The following is a 23,872-nucleotide window of genomic DNA, read 5'->3' on the forward strand; positions in this document are numbered from 1 at the left end:
TCTGGGGGAGGAGGGAGGGGTGGGGAGGGGGCTGGAGGGGGAGGGGACAGGAGTCTCTCGTTCATCCATTTTCCCTTTCATCGTTCTCTCTGCCGTTTACCAGGGTGGGGATGAAGGCAGGACTTGGGACAGAAAAGGCATGCTCTCCATGGGCCTCATGGCGATGTTGAGGGGCCCGGATATATTCATGGGCATGGAGGTGGTGAGGGCCACAGGGTGGGCGATGTTCATGGCAGCCGACGCGGGGATGTTGACGGGCCCGGTGATGGTGACCGGGTGATGGAGGCTGACTGGAGAGCTGATGTTTACCGTGTTGGTGGAAATGTTCATCGCCGATGCTATGGTGATGGGGTTGTTGCTAGAGATACCCCTGTTCATCGCCGTGGTGATGGGGGCGGAGGCAGTGACGGGTGTGGCCGAGGCTGAGTGGCAGACATTGTTGCTGTCTGGGGGAGGAGAGAGAGGAGAGAGTCAGAGCACGCAGAGGAGCTCACCCTGTCAGCAGGGCTGCTGCTCAGGCCACCTGCCACCACATGGAGGGATGCTGTTTAGAAGGACATTAGATTGTGTTGCTCTGAGGTGCTATCAAAACAGTGGTCCAGATATTCTGCAGTCCTTTCTCCTAGTGGGCGTGTCATCGCTCATACATGTAGCATGCTGACATACAGCTGGGCTCCTGACCACAACAACTATTATGAACCACTGTCTTATCATCATCTCAATGCTGTCTTATTTAACACCTCAACGTAACGAAGGGCTACTACCACGCACCATGCAAATATAACAGCATTCTGACTGAAATAAGCCTTACATGTAATATTAAAGCATTAGGATCTTAAACACCCGCCTATCTTGTTTGGATGTTTAGATTTCATGTTGGCACAAGTAAACCCTTACAAGATGACAGAACACAGATGCAAGGATGATGCAATGTTTGAAAGAGCAGTTCCTAACTGCCGCTAGCACTGCTGCTACCTGCTGTGTTGTTCCATCTAAAAGCATCCTTTAATTCTCAGTGTGTGACATTGTGTGCTTGAGTTTCTGTCTCCAAGAGGGAGGGGTCACACACGGCTACGTTATGTTATTACCTTTCAGTGCCCCTGAGGAATTCCACTGCCAGCTCCCTATTCAGAAATACAGACACACGGGTTATAACAGCCTGCAGGCTAGCCAGGGCCGCTGGGCTGGGCCACTGGGTGTGTCTGTTTCCAAACCCGCAGGCTGAAGGCCCAACTCCAGGTGGCCCAGGAGACCAAAACAAACACACCCAGTGTCTCCAGGGGGAGTATATGGAGGATGTTTCTACCACAGGCAGCATGCTCCTTCTGGGGGTCTCCAGCTGCGTGGACGGCCTTAGGAGGAGGAGTCTACATGCGGGGAAACATCTTGTGTTCTACGTCTAAGTAACTACACAAGACTACCATGTACAATTCAGATCTCCCAGATATCAGTACCACATGTGGGGGATTCAGAGATGGAGACGAACAGACAAATGCACACACACACACACACACACAGGGCAGCTGAGACGAACACATCACACAGACACACACACACACACACACAGGGCAGCTGAGACGAACACATCACACACACACACACACACACACACAGGGCAGCTGAGACGAACACATCACACAGACACACACACACACACACACAGGGCAGCTGAGACGAACACATCACACAGACACACACACACATCACACAGGGCAGCTGAGGGAGGAAGGGGTTATTAGGTTGTTCAGGAATGAGCACTCAGGTGGTATAGTCCATTTAAAATAAGCTGAGCAGTAACACAAAGTAATCTCTGGACTCAAGATCATGAAACTAGAGAGAGGCTAGAGAGAGACTAGAGAGAGACTAGAGGCATATCTCTGCTGTATCTCTGAGCTCTACTTCCTGATGAGCTGCACACATGAAAGCAGCAAGTGGGATATGTAGTCAGATATCACTTGAGATCCACTTCCGTCTGCGCACAATACAAAACAACTGCTGAAAGCACTTTCAATTGAGAACAGATTTCTACCACAGGCTAACCACTTCTGTCAACTAGAATACATGTCATCAGATGAGCCCACACACCCAGCTCTAGTTTAACGCTATAGTAACGGTATAGTAATCAGAAGGTTGCTGGTTCGATTCCCTGGCCGTGCAAAATGATGGTGTTTCCTTGGGCAAGACACTTCACCCTACTTGCCTGTCCCTGTACTTACTGTAAGTCGCTGTGGATAAGAGCGTCTGCTAAATGACTAAATGTAAATGTGCTGCGACAGACTGGATTATTGATGAGTAAAACACCACATGAAGGAAAGGCAAACACACGGTGGAGAGAACAGACTCTTCTGGGTGTGTCAGCATGGAGAGAGGTCCAAGTCTGCACTGGTCACATGATGAGCTTCTGCCTGCCGGGAGAGCTAGGGGGGGGGGTCACAGGCTGTGGCCTGGCCCTGGGACCTCAGAGCTGGGGGGGGGAGGGGTGTCACAGGCTGTGGCCTGGCCCTGGGACCTCAGAGCTAGGGGGGGGGGTGTCACAGGCTGTGGCCTGGCCCTGGGACCTCAGAGCTAGGGGGGTGTGTCACAGGCTGTGGCCTGGCTCCGGCCTCTGCCCCCCAGTATGCAGGGAGACATCAGGTGTGATGGGGTAGGGGTTACATACCTTTGTTGCAGGAGTTGAAGTTGGCCTGTCCGTGAGTCTTCAGGTGGCTGGTGATGTAGGCAGCACTCAGCATCTTCCCACAGATGTTACAAGTGACCTTGCCCTCGTGTCGGATCATGTGGGAGCGGAGTCGGTCTTTGGTGGCGAAGGCAGAGGTGCAGGCCTGCAGGGCACAGGGGTCAGCAATCTAGTCATATAGCCAGCAGGCTCCCATCCCCACGTCAAAAACAGATCCCATCATGCACCTGGCCCTGCCTGCTCTCACCCCATCATGCACCTGGCCCTGCCTGCTCTCACCCCATCATGCACCTGGCCCTGCCTGCTCTCATCCCATCATGCACCTGGCCCTGCCTGCTCTCATCCCATCATGCACCTGGCCCTGCCTGCTCTCATCCCATCATGCACCTGGCCCTGCCTGCTCTCACCCCATCATGCACCTGGCCCTGCCTGCTCTCACCCCATCATGCACCTGGCCCTGCCTGCTCTCATCCCATCATGCACCTGGCCCTGCCTGCTCTCATCCCATCATGCACCTGGCCCTGCCTGCTCTCATCCCATCATGCACCTGGCCCTGCCTGCTCTCATCCCATCATGCACCTGGCCCTGCCTGCTCTCATCCCATCATGCACCTGGCCCTGCCTGCTCTCATCCCATCATGCACCTGGCCCTGCCTGCTCTCATCCCATCATGCACCTGGCCCTGCCTGCTCTCACCCCATCATGCACCTGGCCCTGCCTGCTCTCATCCCATCATGCACCTGGCCCTGCCTGCTCTCATCCCATCATGCACCTGGCCCTGCCTGCTCTCATCCCATCATGCACCTGGACCTGCCTGCTCTCATCCCATCATGCACCTGGCCCTGCCTGCTCTCATCCCATCATGCACCTGGCCCTGTCTGCTCTCATCCCATCATGCACCTGGCCCTGCCTGCTCTCATCCCATCATGCACCTGGCCCTGCCTGCTCTCATCCCATCATGCACCTGGCCCTGCCTGCTCTCATCCCATCATGCACCTGGCCCTGCCTGCTCTCACCCGGCTCACACAGGTCTCTTACCGTTACTTGACATTTGAACGGTCTTTCTGAGGAGTGGACATGCTTCACGTGGCAGCTAAGGTGATCTGGCCTGGAAAGGAAAGAAAATACAGTTTACAATCTCGCTGCAGAACGACACACACACACACGTTCGTTTGTTGCCCTGGTGACCTTTCCAAGTGGAGCTGGGCCGCCACCACGGCTCCCCAAGGCCTCATTTAGCTCAGCAGCACACAGAGCCCACAGGCTGCCTTGCAGCACACAGAGCCCACAGGCTGCCTTGCAGCACACAGAGCCCACAGGCTGCCTTGCAGCACACAGAGCCCACAGGCTGCCTTGCAGCACACAGAGCCCACAGGCTGCCTTGCAGCACACAGAGCCCACAGGCTGCCTTGCAGCACACAGAGCCCACAGGCTGCCTTGCAGCACACAGAGCCCACAGGCTGCCTTGCAGCACACAGAGCCCACAGGCTGCCTTGCAGCACACAGAGCCCACAGGCTGCCTTGCAGCACACAGAGCCCACAGGCTGCCTTGCAGCACACAGAGCCCACAGGCTGCCTTGCAGCACACAGAGCCCACAGGCTGCCTTGCAGCACACAGAGCCCACAGGCTGCCTTGCAGCACACAGAGCCCACAGGCTGCCTTGCAGCACACAGAGCCCACAGGCTGCCTTGCAGCACACAGAGCCCACAGGCTGCCTTGCAGCACACAGAGCCCACAGGCTGCCTTGCAGCACACAGAGCCCACAGGCTGCCTTGCAGCACACAGAGCCCACAGGCTGCCTTGCAGCACACAGAGCCCACAGGCTGCCTTGCAGCACACAGAGCCCACAGGCTGCCTTGCAGCACACAGAGCCCACAGGCTGCCTTGCAGCACACAGAGCCCACAGGCTGCCTTGCAGCACACAGAGCCCACAGGCTGCCTTGCAGCACACAGAGCCCACAGGCTGCCTTGCAGCACACAGAGCCCACAGGCTGCCTTGCAGCACACAGAGCCCACAGGCTGCCTTGCAGCACACAGAGCCCACAGGCTGCCTTGCAGCACACAGAGCCCACAGGCTGCCTTGCAGCACACAGAGCCCACAGGCTGCCTTGCAGCACACAGAGCCCACAGGCTGCCTTGCAGCACACAGAGCCCACAGGCTGCCTTGCAGCACACAGAGCCCACAGGCTGCCTTGCAGCACACAGAGCCCACAGGCTGCCTTGCAGCACACAGAGCCCACAGGCTGCCTTGCAGCACACAGAGCCCACAGGCTGCCTTGCAGCACACAGAGCCCACAGGCTGCCTTGCAGCACACAGAGCCCACAGGCTGCCTTGCAGCACACAGAGCCCACAGGCTGCCTTGCAGCACACAGAGCCCACAGGCTGCCTTGCAGCACACAGAGCCCACAGGCTGCCTTGCAGCACACAGAGCCCACAGGCTGCCTTGCAGCACACAGAGCCCACAGGCTGCCTTGCAGCACACAGAGCCCACAGGCTGCCTTGCAGCACACCATCTCAGAGCCCACAGGCTGCCTTGCAGCACACAGAGCCCACAGGCTGCCTTGCAGCACACCATCTCAGAGCCCACAGGCTGCCTTGCAGCACACAGAGCCCACAGGCTGCCTTGCAGCACACAGAGCCCACAGGCTGCCTTGCAGCACACAGAGCCCACAGGCTGCCTTGCAGCACACAGAGCCCACAGGCTGCCTTGCAGCACACAGAGCCCACAGGCTGCCTTGCAGCACACAGAGCCCACAGGCTGCCTTGCAGCACACAGAGCCCACAGGCTGCCTTGCAGCACACCATCTCAGAGCCCACAGGCTGCCTTGCAGCACACAGAGCCCACAGGCTGCCTTGCAGCACACCATCTCAGAGCCCACAGGCTGCCTTGCAGCACACAGAGCCCACAGGCTGCCTTGCAGCACACCATCTCAGAGCCCACAGGCTGCCTTGCAGCACACAGAGCCCACAGGCTGCCTTGCAGCACACAGAGCCCACAGGCTGCCTTGCAGCACACAGAGCCCACAGGCTGCCTTGCAGCACACAGAGCCCACAGGCTGCCTTGCAGCACACAGAGCCCACAGGCTGCCTTGCAGCACACAGAGCCCACAGGCTGCCTTGCAGCACACAGAGCCCACAGGCTGCCTTGCAGCACACAGAGCCCACAGGCTGCCTTGCAGCACACAGAGCCCACAGGCTGCCTTGCAGCACACAGAGCCCACAGGCTGCCTTGCAGCACACAGAGCCCACAGGCTGCCTTGCAGCACACAGAGCCCACAGGCTGCCTTGCAGCACACAGAGCCCACAGGCTGCCTTGCAGCACACAGAGCCCACAGGCTGCCTTGCAGCACACAGAGCCCACAGGCTGCCTTGCAGCACACAGAGCCCACAGGCTGCCTTGCAGCACACAGAGCCCACAGGCTGCCTTGCAGCACACAGAGCCCACAGGCTGCCTTGCAGCACACAGAGCCCACAGGCTGCCTTGCAGCACACAGAGCCCACAGGCTGCCTTGCAGCACACAGAGCCCACAGGCTGCCTTGCAGCACACAGAGCCCACAGGCTGCCTTGCAGCACACAGAGCCCACAGGCTGCCTTGCAGCACACAGAGCCCACAGGCTGCCTTGCAGCACACAGAGCCCACAGGCTGCCTTGCAGCACACAGAGCCCACAGGCTGCCTTGCAGCACACAGAGCCCACAGGCTGCCTTGCAGCACACAGAGCCCACAGGCTGCCTTGCAGCACACAGAGCCCACAGGCTGCCTTGCAGCACACAGAGCCCACAGGCTGCCTTGCAGCACACAGAGCCCACAGGCTGCCTTGCAGCACACAGAGCCCACAGGCTGCCTTGCAGCACACAGAGCCCACAGGCTGCCTTGCAGCACACAGAGCCCACAGGCTGCCTTGCAGCACACAGAGCCCACAGGCTGCCTTGCAGCACACAGAGCCCACAGGCTGCCTTGCAGCACACAGAGCCCACAGGCTGCCTTGCAGCACACAGAGCCCACAGGCTGCCTTGCAGCACACAGAGCCCACAGGCTGCCTTGCAGCACACCATCTCAGAGCCCACAGGCTGCCTTGCAGCACACAGAGCCCACAGGCTGCCTTGCAGCACACCATCTCAGAGCCCACAGGCTGCCTTGCAGCACACAGAGCCCACAGGCTGCCTTGCAGCACACAGAGCCCACAGGCTGCCTTGCAGCACACAGAGCCCACAGGCTGCCTTGCAGCACACAGAGCCCACAGGCTGCCTTGCAGCACACAGAGCCCACAGGCTGCCTTGCAGCACACCATCTCAGAGCCCACAGGCTGCCTTGCAGCACACAGAGCCCACAGGCTGCCTTGCAGCACACCATCTCAGAGCCCACAGGCTGCCTTGCAGCACACAGAGCCCACAGGCTGCCTTGCAGCACACAGAGCCCACAGGCTGCCTTGCAGCACACAGAGCCCACAGGCTGCCTTGCAGCACACAGAGCCCACAGGCTGCCTTGCAGCACACAGAGCCCACAGGCTGCCTTGCAGCACACAGAGCCCACAGGCTGCCTTGCAGCACACAGAGCCCACAGGCTGCCTTGCAGCACACCATCTCAGAGCCCACAGGCTGCCTTGCAGCACACAGAGCCCACAGGCTGCCTTGCAGCACACCATCTCAGAGCCCACAGGCTGCCTTGCAGCACACAGAGCCCACAGGCTGCCTTGCAGCACACCATCTCAGAGCCCACAGGCTGCCTTGCAGCACACAGAGCCCACAGGCTGCCTTGCAGCACACAGAGCCCACAGGCTGCCTTGCAGCACACAGAGCCCACAGGCTGCCTTGCAGCACACAGAGCCCACAGGCTGCCTTGCAGCACACAGAGCCCACAGGCTGCCTTGCAGCACACAGAGCCCACAGGCTGCCTTGCAGCACACAGAGCCCACAGGCTGCCTTGCAGCACACAGAGCCCACAGGCTGCCTTGCAGCACACAGAGCCCACAGGCTGCCTTGCAGCACACAGAGCCCACAGGCTGCCTTGCAGCACACAGAGCCCACAGGCTGCCTTGCAGCACACAGAGCCCACAGGCTGCCTTGCAGCACACAGAGCCCACAGGCTGCCTTGCAGCACACAGAGCCCACAGGCTGCCTTGCAGCACACAGAGCCCACAGGCTGCCTTGCAGCACACAGAGCCCACAGGCTGCCTTGCAGCACACAGAGCCCACAGGCTGCCTTGCAGCACACAGAGCCCACAGGCTGCCTTGCAGCACACAGAGCCCACAGGCTGCCTTGCAGCACACAGAGCCCACAGGCTGCCTTGCAGCACACAGAGCCCACAGGCTGCCTTGCAGCACACAGAGCCCACAGGCTGCCTTGCAGCACACAGAGCCCACAGGCTGCCTTGCAGCACACAGAGCCCACAGGCTGCCTTGCAGCACACAGAGCCCACAGGCTGCCTTGCAGCACACAGAGCCCACAGGCTGCCTTGCAGCACACAGAGCCCACAGGCTGCCTTGCAGCACACAGAGCCCACAGGCTGCCTTGCAGCACACAGAGCCCACAGGCTGCCTTGCAGCACACCATCTCAGAGCCCACAGGCTGCCTTGCAGCACACAGAGCCCACAGGCTGCCTTGCAGCACACCATCTCAGAGCCCACAGGCTGCCTTGCAGCACACAGAGCCCACAGGCTGCCTTGCAGCACACAGAGCCCACAGGCTGCCTTGCAGCACACAGAGCCCACAGGCTGCCTTGCAGCACACAGAGCCCACAGGCTGCCTTGCAGCACACAGAGCCCACAGGCTGCCTTGCAGCACACCATCTCAGAGCCCACAGGCTGCCTTGCAGCACACAGAGCCCACAGGCTGCCTTGCAGCACACCATCTCAGAGCCCACAGGCTGCCTTGCAGCACACAGAGCCCACAGGCTGCCTTGCAGCACACAGAGCCCACAGGCTGCCTTGCAGCACACAGAGCCCACAGGCTGCCTTGCAGCACACAGAGCCCACAGGCTGCCTTGCAGCACACAGAGCCCACAGGCTGCCTTGCAGCACACCATCTCAGAGCCCACAGGCTGCCTTGCAGCACACAGAGCCCACAGGCTGCCTTGCAGCACACAGAGCCCACAGGCTGCCTTGCAGCACACAGAGCCCACAGGCTGCCTTGCAGCACACAGAGCCCACAGGCTGCCTTGCAGCACACAGAGCCCACAGGCTGCCTTGCAGCACACAGAGCCCACAGGCTGCCTTGCAGCACACAGAGCCCACAGGCTGCCTTGCAGCACACAGAGCCCACAGGCTGCCTTGCAGCACACCATCTCAGAGCCCACAGGCTGCCTTGCAGCACACAGAGCCCACAGGCTGCCTTGCAGCACACCATCTCAGAGCCCACAGGCTGCCTTGCAGCACACAGAGCCCACAGGCTGCCTTGCAGCACACAGAGCCCACAGGCTGCCTTGCAGCACACAGAGCCCACAGGCTGCCTTGCAGCACACAGAGCCCACAGGCTGCCTTGCAGCACACCATCTCAGAGCCCACAGGCTGCCTTGCAGCACACAGAGCCCACAGGCTGCCTTGCAGCACACAGAGCCCACAGGCTGCCTTGCAGCACACAGAGCCCACAGGCTGCCTTGCAGCACACAGAGCCCACAGGCTGCCTTGCAGCACACAGAGCCCACAGGCTGCCTTGCAGCACACAGAGCCCACAGGCTGCCTTGCAGCACACAGAGCCCACAGGCTGCCTTGCAGCACACAGAGCCCACAGGCTGCCTTGCAGCACACCATCACAGAGCCCACAGGCTGCCTTGCAGCACACAGAGCCCACAGGCTGCCTTGCAGCACACCATCACAGAGCCCACAGGCTGCCTTGCAGCACACCATCTCAGAGCCCACAGGCTGCCTTGCAGCACACAGAGCCCACAGGCTGCCTTGCAGCACACCATCTCAGAGCCCACAGGCTGCCTTGCAGCACACCATCTCAGAGCCCACAGGCTGCCTTGCAGCACACCATCTCAGAGCCCACAGGCTGCCTTGCAGCACACCATCACAGAGCCCACAGGCTGCCTTGCAGCACACCATCTCAGAGCCCACAGGCTGCCTTGCAGCACACCATCTCAGAGCCCACAGGCTGCCTTGCAGCACACCATCTCAGAGCCCACAGGCTGCCTTGCAGCACACCATCTCAGAGCCCACAGGCTGCCTTGCAGCACACCATCTCAGAGCCCACAGGCTGCCTTGCAGCACACCATCTCAGAGCCCACAGGCTGCCTTGCTCTCTCCCCGGCACTGGCGCGGGGAGGGGGGGTGGAGGGGAGGGGGGGTTTTAAGGCAGATCGACAGCCACGGAGGCTTCGTTACTGAAGGAGAAAAGCCGAGCGCCATCTTTCCCTCTGAGCCTTGGACCGGACAGTTGTTCCTTTCCACCTCTTGGCCCTCTGAAGACAGAAGCTCCCAGACAGAGCCCCGCTGCCTCTCCCAGACAGAGCCCCGCTGCCTCTCCCAGACAGAGCGCCGCTGCCTCTCCCAGACAGAGTCCCGCTGCCTCTCCCAGACAGAGCCCCGCTGCCTCTCCCAGACAGAGCCCCGCTGCCTCTCCCAGACAGAGCCCCGCTGCCGCTCCCAGACAGAGCGCCGCTGCCTCTCCCAGACAGAGCCCCGCTGCCTCTCCCAGACAGAGCCCCGCTGCCGCTCCCAGACAGAGCCCCGCTGCCTCTCCCAGACAGAGCGCCGCTGCCGCTCCCAGACAGAGCCCCGCTGCCTCTCCCAGACAGAGCGCCGCTGCCGCTCCCAGACAGAGCGCCGCTGCCTCTCCCAGACAGAGCGCCGCTGCCTCTCCCAGACAGAGCCCCGCTGCCTCTCCCAGACAGAGCCCCGCTGCCGCTCCCAGACAGAGCCCCGATGCCGCTCCCAGACAGAGCGCTGATGCCTCAGACATGCTCAGACACATTCTCAGGCTCCATAGTAGGGATGGCCAGCATGCCTGGTGACGGCAGGATGGAGGGCAGAGGTGAGGATGTTGTTACTGTGATCAGACACACCTGGGCCAGAAGCCCTGGGGCTCAGAGACCAGGGACACCCATCTCCACAGCAAGTTCTGTTTTAGCTGTGGCAACTTTTCACTTTAGTTTCTCCACCCTTCAACCCTCCCAGACACCATGAGCCACGCACAGAAGCCTCCAGCACTACTGTGCCTCAGACAGACCTTTCACCACAGCTAACCACTAAACACATTCCCAGGGAGGTTATGAACCTTTGTGTGAAGCTAGCCAGATAAAACCCCCATGGCTTCACCTTCCTGTGACTCATGCTCATGAATGCTCCACACAACATCCTGAAAACCCAGTGACGCATCGTTGGGATCAGGGACGGGATGTGGTGCTGAACACTGAAAGAGGCCATCTTCCAGTGAGCTCCTTCTGAAAAGAAAGGAGGTCTGAGTGCTTCCATGACACAGCCTGGACACAGCCTGGACACAGCCTGGACACAGCCTGGACACAGCCTGGACACAGCCTGGACACAGCCTGGACACAGCCTGGACACAGCCTGGACACAGCGCAGAGGGAGAGACAGAGGTGAGGCAGGCTGGCTGGGGCTGGCTGGCTGGGGCAGCTATTCAGAGTGAGTAAGAGGAAATCCCAGGGTTCTCTCTCCCGGTTTTCATGGCATTCCCTGGGGAGGGGGGGGGGGCCCAGGCTGGCAGGAACCACAGCGTGACGCGCCAATCAAAGCAGCCGCCCTCCCTCCTCCCTCTGTCCCCCTCCCAGCCCGACTCCCCCCCCCTTCCCCTGGAGAAGGGAACTCTGGGACTCTGGAGTTTGTACTGTGCGGAGCGCTGATGTTTGAACACGCTGCTGCAGGGACTGCAAAGAGCGGGAGCATTCAGCCCTGCAAGGAATCAGGAAGCTGCAGCCAATGGGAGCGTCAGACTGGACACCAGATGGCCACACAGCCACCACTCCACACAGATGGGCCCTGACGATTCAGAGGTTAAAGTCATACTTCAGTCCGTGAACAGCAGTCTACCATCGACCTGAATGTGGAGCACAGTTTGTTTGTTTCCTCGGTTCTCTAGTTTTCCTATATTCTCAGAACCAGAACCTGGGTGTCTTTCATTAGTGAGCACAACAAACATGGAAAAAGTTAGAAGAGTTCAAGAAGGACACTTAAACGATTATATAAGTGAGTCAGATGGCTGAGCGGTTAGGGAATAGGGCTATTAATCAGAAGGTTGCTGGTTCGATTCCTGGCCGTTCCGAATGATGTTGTGTCCTTGGGCAAGGCACTTCACCCTACTTGCCTCGGGGGAATGTCCCTGTACTTACTGTAAGTCGCTCTGGATAAGAGCGTCTGCTAAATGACTAAATGTTAAATATAAACAAACATTAAAGCACATCTCAAATATATGGGATTTATTATTATTATGATTATTATAAAGCAAGTACACATAGTGGGGCTGTGATTGGGTGAGTGAGTATGTGGTGAGGGCGGGGCTGGGATGTGATTGGGTGAGTGTCTGGTGAGGGCGGGGCTGGGCTGTGATTGGGTGAGTGTCTGGTGAGGGCGGGGCTGAGAGCCTACCTGGAGAAGCCTTTCCCGCAGACAGAGCAGACGTAGGGCTTGTGCACACCCCCGTCGTGCGAGCGCACGTGGTAGGTCATCCTGTCCTTCCTCTTGAAGCGCTGCTGGCAGATGGGACACTCGAAGGGCTTCTCGTCCGAGTGGGACAGCTTGTGGCGGTTCAGGTGGTACACGTCTCGGAAGGCCTTCCCACACATCTCACAGCCGTGGTTCTTCTTCACGGGCTTGGGGGGCTTCTTTGGGCCTCCCTGCTGGGGAACGTTGATCATGGAGGCGGCCGTCATGATACTGGAGCCGGAGGAGACCGAGGTGGTGGCTGTGGTGAAGATGCCGGCGATGGTGGAGATGTAGGAGGGGGCGTTATTCTCGCGGGGCATGGTGGAGATGAGGGGCACCATGGTGGGCGCCGTCTGCGCCGTCTTCTTGGGCCTGGACACCATCTTGACGCCGGTGTGGCAGGACTCGTGGCGCCGCAGGTGATAGCTGTCCCGGAAGGCCTTGTTGCAGTAGCCGCAGATGAAGGGGGTCTTGCTCTTGTGCTCCTTCTTCACCACGGGCATGAGCCCCCGCCCCCCGCCGCTCGCAACGTTGTCCTTCAGCAGCTCTGCGGCGCTGGCCGGGGGCTTCTGGTCCAGCGGGATGGGCAGGATGGGCTTCTGGTCCACGGGCTCTGCGCCGGAGTTGAGCAGCGGCAGAAGGCTGTTCTGGGCCACCTGGTGCTGGTGGTGGAGGGCTTCATTAGCCTGCTGCAGACACAACACAGTATGCAGATCAGTCACACAGGTACCTCATGGGATATCCCAGCTACGTCCTGGGATATCACAGCTACGCATATTAGTCACACAGGTATGCAGGTCAGTCACTAGTAGGAAACCGAATCAGAACAGATCACTTTTTCTAAAGGGCTTCTCGCTACATAGGAAAAATGAGCTCTGAAAGTGTTTGTTGCAATAGGACCTCACCACAGGTCACAGCTGGTACAGCAGGCAAGTTAACCTCAGCGTGTAGGCTGTTCTGGGTTTACACAACTCTGCACTAAGAGATTAGCCTACATCTTCACATTTCCCTTTTATATAACAGCTCACGTTGAGAAAATAACTAGGCAGGATATGAATGTAGCATTAGGCTGGGCTGTGTTTGTGTCGTCCGACTGGTTCATGTGGCTGGGAAGAAATTGACGTGAGCTGTGCAACAACTTCTAGTCCCAGCTTCAGCTCACTGCCGCTCGGACGAGCGCGACATGGCCGCTGCTCAACACCGCTGGCCCGTCTGGGGAAGAGTGTTTGCACAACATCAGGAGATTCAGAACCACCGGTGCTCTCCAAATTCTGAGATTTGGTATTGCTTTGACAGCGAGCCTTTCTGAAGTTAGGGACATCCACCAAACACATCACTACAGAGGAAGGAGAGAGGGAGTCAGAGACTGAGTGCAAGAGAAAAAGGGAGAGTGAGTGCAAGAGAAAGGGGTGAAAGAGAGAGAGAGGGACACTGTCTGTAGCAACACAGAAATAGACAGTGAGTCATTCTGCATGTGTGGCGTCTGGGAGCGCGAGGGCCAGTGCAGTACCAGCAGCCCTTTACACACACAGGAGCACAGACCCCCAGCACACACAGGAGAGCACAGACCCCCAGCACACACAGGAGAGCACAGACCCCCAGCACACACACAGGAGAGCACAGACCCCCAGCACACACAGAGGAGAGCACAGACCCCCAGCACACACACAGGAGCACAGACCCCCAGCACACACACAGGAGCACAGACCCCCAGCACACACACAGGAGAGCACAGACCCCCAGCACACACACAGGAGCACAGACCCCCAGCACACACACAGGAGCACAGACCCCCAGCACACACACAGGAGAGCACAGACCCCCAGCACACACACAGGAGCACAGACCCCCAGCACACACACAGGAGCACAGACCCCCAGCACACACACAGGAGCACAGACCCCCAGCACACACAGGAGAGCACAGACCCCCAGCACACACAGGAGAGCACTGACCCCCAGCACACACACAGGAGAGCACAGACCCCCAGCACACACAGGAGAGCACAGACCCCCAGCACACACACAGGAGCACAGACCCCCAGCACACACACAGGAGCACAGACCCCCAGCACACACACAGGAGCACAGACCCCCAGCACACACAGGAGAGCACAGACCCCCAGCACACACAGGAGAGCACAGACCCCCAGCACACACACAGGAGAGCACAGACCCCCAGCACACACAGGAGAGCACAGACCCCCAGCACACACACAGGAGAGCACAGACCCCCAGCACACACACAGGAGAGCACAGACCCCCAGCACACACACAGGAGAGCACAGACCCCCAGCACACACACAGGAGAGCACAGACCCCCAGCACACACAGGAGCACAGACCCCCAGCACACACACAGGAGAGCACAGACCCCCAGCACACACACAGGAGAGCACAGACCTCCAGCACACACAGGAGAGCACAGACCCCCAGCACACACACAGGAGAGCACAGACCCCCAGCACACACACAGGAGAGCACAGACCTCCAGCACACACACAGGAGAGCACAGACCCCCAGCACACACACAGGAGAGCACAGACCCCCAGCACACACAGGAGAGCACAGACCCCCAGCACACACAGGAGAGCACAGACCCCCAGCACACACACAGGAGAGCACAGACCCCCAGCACACACACAGGAGCACAGACCCCCAGCACACACACAGGAGCACAGACCCCCAGCACACACAGGAGAGCACAGACCCCCAGCACACACAGGAGAGCACAGACCCCCAGCACACACACAGGAGCACAGACCCCCAGCACACACAGGAGAGCACAGACCCCCAGCACACACACAGGAGAGCACAGACCCCCAGCACACACACAGGAGAGCACAGACCCCCAGCACACACACAGGAGCACAGACCCCCAGCACACACACAGGAGAGCACAGACCCCCAGCACACACAGGAGAGCACAGACCCCCAGCACACACAGGAGAGCACAGACCCCCAGCACACACACAGGAGAGCACAGACCCCCAGCACACACACAGGAGAGCACAGACCCCCAGCACACACAGGAGAGCACAGACCCCCAGCACACACAGGAGAGCACAGACCCCCAGCACACACACAGGAGCACAGACCCCCAGCACACACACAGGAGCACAGACCCCCAGCACACACAGGAGAGCACAGACCCCCAGCACACACACAGGAGAGCACAGACCCCCAGCACACACAGGAGAGCACAGACCCCCAGCACACACACAGGAGAGCACAGACCCCCAGCACACACAGGAGAGCACAGACCCCCAGCACACACAGGAGAGCACAGACCCCCAGCACACACACAGGAGAGCACAGACCCCCAGCACACACAGGAGCACAGACCCCCAGCACACACACAGGAGAGCACAGACCCCCAGCACACACACAGGAGCACAGACCCCCAGCACACACACAGGAGCACAGGCCCCCAGCACACACACAGGAGAGCACAGACCCCCAGCACACACACAGGAGCACAGACCCCCAGCACACACACAGGAGAGCACAGACCCCCAGCACACACACAGGAGAGCACAGACCCCCAGCACACACAGGAGAGCACAGACCCCCAGCACACACACAGGAGCACAGACCCCCAGCACACACACAGGAGAGCACAGACCCCCAGCACACACAGGAGAGCACAGACCCCCAGCACACACACAGGAGCACAGACCCCCAGCACACACACAGGAGAGCACAGACCCCCAGCACACACACAGGAGAGCACAGACCCCCAGCACACACACAGGAGAGCACAGACCCCCAGCACACACACAGGAGCACAGACCCCCAGCACACACACAGGAGCACAGACCCCCAGCACACACAGGAGCACAGACCCCCAGCACACACACAGGAGAGCACTGACCCCCAGCACACACACAGGAGAGCACAGACCCCCAGCACACACAGGAGCACAGACCCCCAGCACACACACAGGAGAGCACAGACCCCCAGCACACACACAGGAGAGCACAGACCCCCAGCACACACACAGGAGAGCACAGACCCCCAGCACACACACAGGAGAGCACAGACCCCCAGCACACACAGGAGAGCACAGACCCCCAGCACACACACAGGAGAGCACAGACCCCCAGCACACACACAGGAGCACAGACCCCCAGCACACACACAGGAGAGCACAGACCCCCAGCACACACAGGAGAGCACAGACCCCCAGCACACACACAGGAGAGCACAGACCCCCAGCACACACACAGGAGAGCACAGACCCCCAGCACACACACAGGAGCACAGACCCCCAGCACACACACAGGAGCACAGGCACTTAGAAAAACACTTAAAACGGTTAATGGTTTAAAGAAAACACCCATCTTGGGCCAATTAGCCTGATAGCTGATCTGCTGTGCCACAGCCTGCTGATGTGCTGTGCCACAGCCTGCTGATGTGCTGTGCCACAGCCTGCTGATGTGCTGTGCCACAGCCTGCTGATGTGCTGTGCCACAGCCTGCTGATGTGCTGTGCCACAGCCTGCTGATGTGCTGTGCCACAGCCTGCTGATGTGCTGTGCCACAGCCTGCTGATGTGCTGTGCCACAGCCTGCTGATGTGCTGTGCCACAGCCTGCTGATGTGCTGTGCCACAGCCTGCTGATGTGCTGTGCCACAGCCTGCTGATGTGCTGTGCCACAGCCTGCTGATGTGCTGTGCCACAGCCTGCTGATGTGCTGTGCCACAGCCTGCTGATGTGCTGTGCCACAGCCTGCTGATGTGCTGTGCCACAGCCTGCTGATGTGCTGTGCCACAGCCTGCTGATGTGCTGTGCCACAGCCTGCTGATGTGCTGTGCCACAGCCTGCTGATGTGCTGTGCCACAGCCTGCTGATGTGCTGTGCCACAGCCTGCTGATGTGCTGTATAACAGCCTGCTGATGTGCTGTATAACAGCCTGCTGATGTGCTGTATAACAGCCTGCTGATGTGCTGTATAACAGCCTGCTGATGTGCTGTATAACAACCTGCTGATGTGCTGTATAACAGCCTGCTGATGTGCTGTATAACAGCCTGCTGATGTGCTGTATAACAGCCTGCTGATGTGCTGTATAACAGCCTGCTGATGTGCTGTATAACAGCCTGCTGATGTGCTGTATAACAGCCTGCTGATGTGCTGTATAACAGCCTGCTGATGTGCTGTATAACAGCCTGCTGATGTGCTGTATAACAGCCTGCTGCATGTACATGATGAATCAGGCAAAAACCAACCAGGGTCAGTGACTGTGGGTGTTTCTACAGGAACATAAATAGGCCCTGACTCTGTCATTAGCCAGTCACTCAAACAGCTTGCTGCTGAAAAATCTAAATCTGTTGTTGGAAAAATGATCCCCTTCCATGATGTTGTTGCTTCGTCATGTGACTGTGGGAGGGAACCAGCAGAAACAGCAGCCTAACCACCTGAACACCAGCAGACCCACAAGCTCAGCTAACCTCCTGAACACCAGCAGACCCACAAGCTCAGCTAACCTCCTGAACACCAGCAGACCCACAAGCTCAGCTACATCCTGGAAGACCTCCATCTCAGATGCTTTTATTCTAAGAGGGGTGGGATTTGAACCAGCAACCTCTTGACCCACAGTCTAACACCAATGATCTATACCCGCCATAACAAATACAGTGAGCATCCTGCTTTAAACGTCCTCGGTCTAGCTGGGCGCTGTGTGACGGCATGGGGTCTGTGGTTGTGATTGTGAAACCACCCGCTCTCCATCTACAGCACTCACATGTCACGTGACAGGAAGCCAGGGGGAAATCTGGCTGAGCCGCAGGAACCCACCCTGTCAAACCGCCACGACAAATCTCAGCCATCACCAGCTACACTAAAGCATGTCAGGAAACGACAGCCACCGTCTCCTGGCCAATCAGAAAGCAGCTTGGGGAGAAGCCTGGACGCGCTGCTAAATCTGTCCATTTCAGGGAAGAGAGCGCCTGGTTGTGCACAGCGGGCGGCGCAAAGGGTCCCCGCTGAGGGAGAAGGTTAGTGACGTCAAACTGGGGGAGCTACCCACATCTACTGACATTAATAAATAATCCCATGCAGCGTTTGAGTAGTCTGGTCGTCTGCTCTGAGCAGACGAAACAAGCTCTCCAAATCTGACTCACTACAGCAGCACGCCGCAGAAGATACCGGCAGCTGCCTTTTAGGTAGAGAACCACACACACACACACGCCCAGTGCTAAAAGGAGCAGTTATGATTGAAGGAAAAAAATAAAAATAAACATAATTCTAGGGCCTAGGCGTAGGGTTTAGACATCAGGGAACGTAGCTCTTCGGCCACAGACGGCTCCCTGACCAGGACAGGAAGTGGGCCAGCGTGTCACAGCTCCTTCAGGGGGATGGAGTCTGCAACAGCAACAGTCCTAAACCCCAATCAGCAGCAGAGGCAGAAGGTCGCTGAGCACAATGAGCAGCGATCACGCCTGTTAGGGGTCATTATGGCTGCTCAATGGAGCATCTTAAACCAGGGAGGACCCCAACAGACAAGTGACAGTTACATGTGGAGTTGAGCTTGGGGTACACCCTATCTTCCAGACAGCCCCGGGAATGGAACCCTCCCATTGGTCACAGCAGTTTCAAACTGAGACCAATAGGGAGGTAGAGGAGACCGTGTACGTCTCATCTGAGTCGTCACAACGATAGACTTACAAAACTATTTTCAATCAAAGGCTACCACTGGATTCAAAGCACCCTATACCCAGTGCAAACATTATACTGAAAGGGTGGGGGGGGGGCACAATTAAGACAACTTCATTCTCTTCCGCAGCACGAAAGGGCAAGGTTAAATACCTGACCCTGCCTTTCAGGTTCAGCCATCCATCTGACAGGGCTAGCGAGAGGGGGGAGGGGGGGGGGGGAACAGAAAAATGAATCCCACATTCTGCTCCTTATTCCGTCTGCCCTGTTGTGAGAGACACAAATCTGTCCAGAGATGCACTCACTGCCCAACAGGGGGTCTTTGTACGCGTCTTCGCTGATTTGGCTCCTCTATTCATTGGGATAGGGGCTGCGCTTCTCCACACGCATTCTCTCTCTCTCTCTCACACACACACACACACACACTCCATCCCCAGACCAAGGGGGACCTGGGAACTCGGTGAGAACACCACTGAGCCCAACAGCCTCTATTGTCTGAGCACCTGCCTGTCTGAGCACCTGCCTGTCTGAGCACCTGCCTGTCTGAGCACATGCCTGTCTGAGCACATGCCTGTCTGAGCACATGCCTGTCTCACCACCTGCCTGTCTCACCACCTGCCTGTCTCACCACGTTCCAGGATTACTGTCCTCGTCATCACCGCTTGCCCGCTCGCCGGCCCAAGGAGAGAGGGAGGGAGGGGGAAGGGAGTGATCAGCCAGCCCCTTCAGACAAGCCGGCCCCAGGACAGCGGTGTTGGGTCTGCAGCCTGCTGCGTCTTCACGCCACTATGACCAGTTTGATCCAAATGTGCTCTGAAGGCTGGGTCACTTCTGAGTAAATAACATCAAGATGGAAGCCGGGGAACAGTAGCCACATGAGACTTGCACGCCGCTCAACCCAGACCAGCTTCCATGACACAAGCAGAGTTCTGCTGAATATAGAGTTGTGAGAGAGATAAATACAAGCAGAAGATAAAGATCGTGAAATTTCACTCATTTGTACCTTGGTCACAATCTGCAAGTTTTAACTGTTGGGTACCAAAGTACCACATCACAAGGCTTTACATTTTCTTCTCTTTTTTAACAAGGTCTGACATTAATGGTCTTATAATACATTCCTGACACATGTCTGCCAAACTACCTTGTGTTAGCTCAGCAGAACACACCTGAACATTATTTCTGAAACAAACTCATTTCCAGATGTTCACTTGTACGAGCACATGGAACTCCAGTACTGAGTTATTTCTACTGAAGGCTACAACTGGAGGTGATTCACATCTGGTAAGCTAAAGCAGGTCTTCATGATTAAATGGAACAGTTGAGTATTCATGTCTTCACCTGTGAGTGGGTCATACAGGGGAAGATCGTTCAGGCCACAGCCTGGCTTATTACCAAGCAGCCGTGCTGCCAACATCAATGAGATCAATGAGTGAGGACTTCAAGAAGGTGTTTGGTGTGACTCATACCGGCTGCACCAGCCAACACACAGCACCAGTATTTCTGTGAGGGAGATGGCTGTGATACAAATACACTAGCAGATCTTTGTTCCTAGTCATCTGAATCTAGAGTGGGTCACTGAATCGTGAGTGAGTCACTGAATCAAACCAGGGTACGACAAAAGTTGCATCGTCTACACACACACAACAATTAAGCTGACCAGCTAAACATGCCCAGTCCACATGTTCCCAGGAGGTCCTTCAGTTTGAGAGTGAAGCGAGAATGAATCATCATCAGGATGATTCATCATCAGGATGATTCACAACGGCTCACAGCTGTGTGGGAGACATTTCACCCCCTGACTCACATCCTGCCACCTACGGATCAGAGAAGGACTACTCAGTTCTGCATCATGCATTGTCATTCATATGACAAAAGAAATAAATGTGAGAAGCTTGGGTTCATTATCTTTTTTTGTGCTTTTCTTTTGAAATGATGCTACAACGATTACTTATATCCTCTCTGAGCAGAAACATTACAAACCTTTTGTATCTTTAATCATCTAACAAAAGCAGAGCTGCAGATTAGAGACCTCCAACCATCAGCAGGTAGATATTTGAATTGTCTAGTTTAGAGCAAGAGAGAAGAGAAAGAAAATCTTTTTCAAGACCGAGTCCTGTGCTACTTGAGGGGGTGGGGGTAGAGGGATCAGGTTGCTCCGATTTTGCCTCCTGCAGACCGGCTGCAGGGACAGCAGACACCGTTAAACTGACCCAATGCTGGCCAGGGGGACACGGCACTGTTTGAGCACACCAGTCGCTGGAAAATGTTGAGGAAATGATTAACTCAGATTTTACGGGGGGGGGGGGGGGGTCATAATTCTTCCGAATATCCTACTTGGATCCTTGTGAAGACACAAATGACATACACTCATGGAGTAACAAGCAGGCCAACCAAGCTAAAATATTGCTAGCTATCTTTAACTATATGTACAATATAATTGCATAACTTTTTGGCGAGGTGTATCGCTATTTATACAGGCACAAGTAAGGCTGAATGACTACACAGGTGACATGATGTAAACTCAAACTTTGCTTGAATGCATGCCAATGACAAGAATAGCCATCTGAACATGTTGCATAATGGTATTGCTAGCCTAGCTAGCTAAGCAATCAAGGTAGCTAAGCTACAAGCGCCACTTCTCTTATGAGCCACAATAACGATCAAATAAGATAAATAGAGCTTTATAATAGCGAGGTCGTTGCTGTATTTAGCCAGTAAAATGGATGCATTCTCATTCGTCCTATTATGTTGCACACAATTCTGAATGGAGAAATAACTGCTTTCATGTACGCGCATAGTTCGCATTCCACTCTGCCCGCGGTCCGCACTGTTCAACCATGAAGCTAAAGCTGGCTAACACTGCTAGTACATGGTAAGGTTAGCTATGCTACTCCTAGCAATTTATAGAGGGATGGGAAAAAGTTCATCGCTGACTTTAGAAAGGGGCATCGGTATTCATTCTACTAAAAATTAATGTGCTGATTAACTCACGTTAGCTATCGATTGTTCATGCAAAACATTTCCTTTATCTCCGGGCTGAAAATCGGATCAACGGTTCTCCCAGTGTGAATGAAAAAAACAAGTCTGGCTTGCTCGCTACGGTGGCGTTCCACAAGCCTTCGAATGATCCCTCATGTTTGCGGTCTTTATCACATAACCTAACTTAGGAAACACAAACAAAGCCTCGAAGTTATTCATCAAATAAAGCTGAACGCATTCAGAGTTTTCTCAAAGCATCAGGTACGTTTAAAACCCGAAAAAAGAGAGAAGAGAACTGATTTTTTTCCTAGCGTCATGCCCTAGCCTCACAGCTGGAAGCCTGGGATTGATGTACCATTGTTGTGCTTGGATAGCTCTACTTAAAATTACACATTTAAAAACCGTCACACTGCGAATGTCTTCAGTTCTCCAAAGTTATTCTATCAATTGTCTTAATTTCAGCTCATCCGGGTTCACTTACCTGAAATAAGAATGTGCTCCAGCTAGGTTCCATTGCAACACTTAAAAAAATCTGCAGGAAACCTACAAGAAACCTACAACAAAGCAGCCAAACATGGCAGCTGCTACAACTTCCTGTAACCCTCGGACTGAACTACGTCAAGTGCGTTTTAGGGGAATACTGAGAGTACTGTGCGTGTGGGGAGCAAGCATTCATGTTCTAAGCAGTTGTTTTCAATATGATCGACAGTTTTGACCTAATGTTGAAACGGTTACCAAAATGTATGCAAAGTAGTTTGATTATCCCACTATTAGTTCTTTTTTGGGATTAGACACCCCTATGAAGATGTGTTGCCTGGTTCTGCAGCGGGCATTCAATAAATGGCAGAGTCGATCAATTGCGGAGTAGCTGTCGCATGTGGTCTGATATTTGAACCCGCGCTATTTATGTTCTATTTAATTCTTTTATAGTGCTTTGATTCACTAGTTACAAACAACTAGAGTGGTATTATTTCCCCTAACTTATACTTTCGCTTGAAAGTTATTGTTATTAAACATATCAGCGATGATAGGCTAAACGAATAGACTAGGGAAAAACAATTCCAAGTAATACGAGAAACATGCGGCATTAAAACATTATTTTTTCCCCTCTTATACGATTATCCTTTTGAAAATTCAAACACTGAAACATTTTCTGGTGCAGTGTAATCTTCACAACACACGGGGGCAAAGTTCAGTCATTCGTGTCATCGCCTAACCCGAACCTCTTTGTAGGCTGCTCCCTAGCCCATCTCTTTCAATGCACGCTGTAATCGATCCAATTCTTAATGGCTTCTAATTTTCCAAGAAGTGATTATATATTAACTTAATACAACACAATAATGATATTCAAGAAAGCACAGTTGTACAATATAAAATAATAGGATGACAGTTAAAATCCATTATTGCCTTTTGGGAAATGTTGTGATACAATCTTATAGATAATTTTGTTTTGGCGTTTTGATCATTTATTTATTATACTGACTGCATGGCCGCCCTAGGTCCGGTTTCAGGGTACTTTAAAAGGTGATCCGGCTACACACACACACACACACAAGTTACTCAAATGGAATTTGATGAGGTACTAGTATATCTGCTTAGACGTGAGTGGAAATTGTTGAGGAACGTATTTGCGGTGCAACATAAGGACCAGTGTCGTGGTTCACTTCCTGATTCAACACAATCAGAACGTTCCACATCCACATTCTGTCCCAGGGTTCTGATAGAGGCCTTGACCCTCCAGTCAAGGACACAACCACCTTTATTGCAATGATGCCTGCCTTTTCAATAAACCACTTTTTAAATGATTGGGTAAGAATACCTTAATCTCTTGATAAATACTTCAAAAATAATTCTTTAGAGGATGACATGGTTGTGTTATTGTGGTGAGAAAGGCAGTGGGTACTACTCTTGTATTATTGATTACATTTCAGTCTTTGTTACAGGCTACTGTCATCAAATAATACA

The 23,872-nt window shown here is 55.7% G+C and overlaps 1 protein-coding gene across 3 annotated transcripts; it reads right to left on the reverse strand.

Annotated features, from left to right (window-relative positions):
- Positions 1-2: 2 nt before the first annotated feature.
- On the reverse strand, positions 3-22,507 carry LOC134039483 (vascular endothelial zinc finger 1-like). 3 transcript variants are annotated; one of them, XM_062485375.1, is made up of 6 exons: positions 22,389-22,507; positions 12,221-12,966; positions 3,715-3,784; positions 2,660-2,822; positions 1,089-1,124; positions 3-446 (listed from the first exon to the last, which is right to left on the reverse strand). In XM_062485375.1, the coding sequence occupies exons 1-6, from the start codon at positions 22,419-22,421 to the stop codon at positions 97-99; spliced, it is 1,398 nt and encodes a 465-aa protein (XP_062341359.1). In that variant the 5' UTR covers positions 22,422-22,507; the 3' UTR covers positions 3-96. The 3 variants fall into 3 exon arrangements, with proteins under 3 accessions (XP_062341359.1, XP_062341361.1, XP_062341360.1); XM_062485377.1 differs by lacking the exon at positions 22,389-22,507 and adding an exon at positions 21,920-22,041 and having other exon boundaries at positions 4-446; XM_062485376.1 differs by lacking the exon at positions 1,089-1,124 and having other exon boundaries at positions 4-446.
- Between the last annotated feature and the right edge of the window lie 1,365 nt (positions 22,508-23,872).

This window comes from Osmerus eperlanus, chromosome 19 (genome assembly GCF_963692335.1).
Source record: "Osmerus eperlanus chromosome 19, fOsmEpe2.1, whole genome shotgun sequence".
Lineage (NCBI taxonomy): Eukaryota > Metazoa > Chordata > Actinopteri > Osmeriformes > Osmeridae > Osmerus > Osmerus eperlanus.

Coding starts and splice junctions, on each gene's coding strand:
- LOC134039483 (XM_062485375.1), bottom strand. CDS start 22,421: ATGGAACCTAGCTGGAGCACATTCTTATTTCAG. Junction 1,125..2,659: donor CTTCAACTCCTGCAACAAAG/GTATGTAACCCC, acceptor ATTTCTGAATAG/GGAGCTGGCAGTGGAATTCC. Junction 447..1,088: donor TTCCTCAGGGGCACTGAAAG/GTAATAACATAA, acceptor CTCCTCCCCCAG/ACAGCAACAATGTCTGCCAC.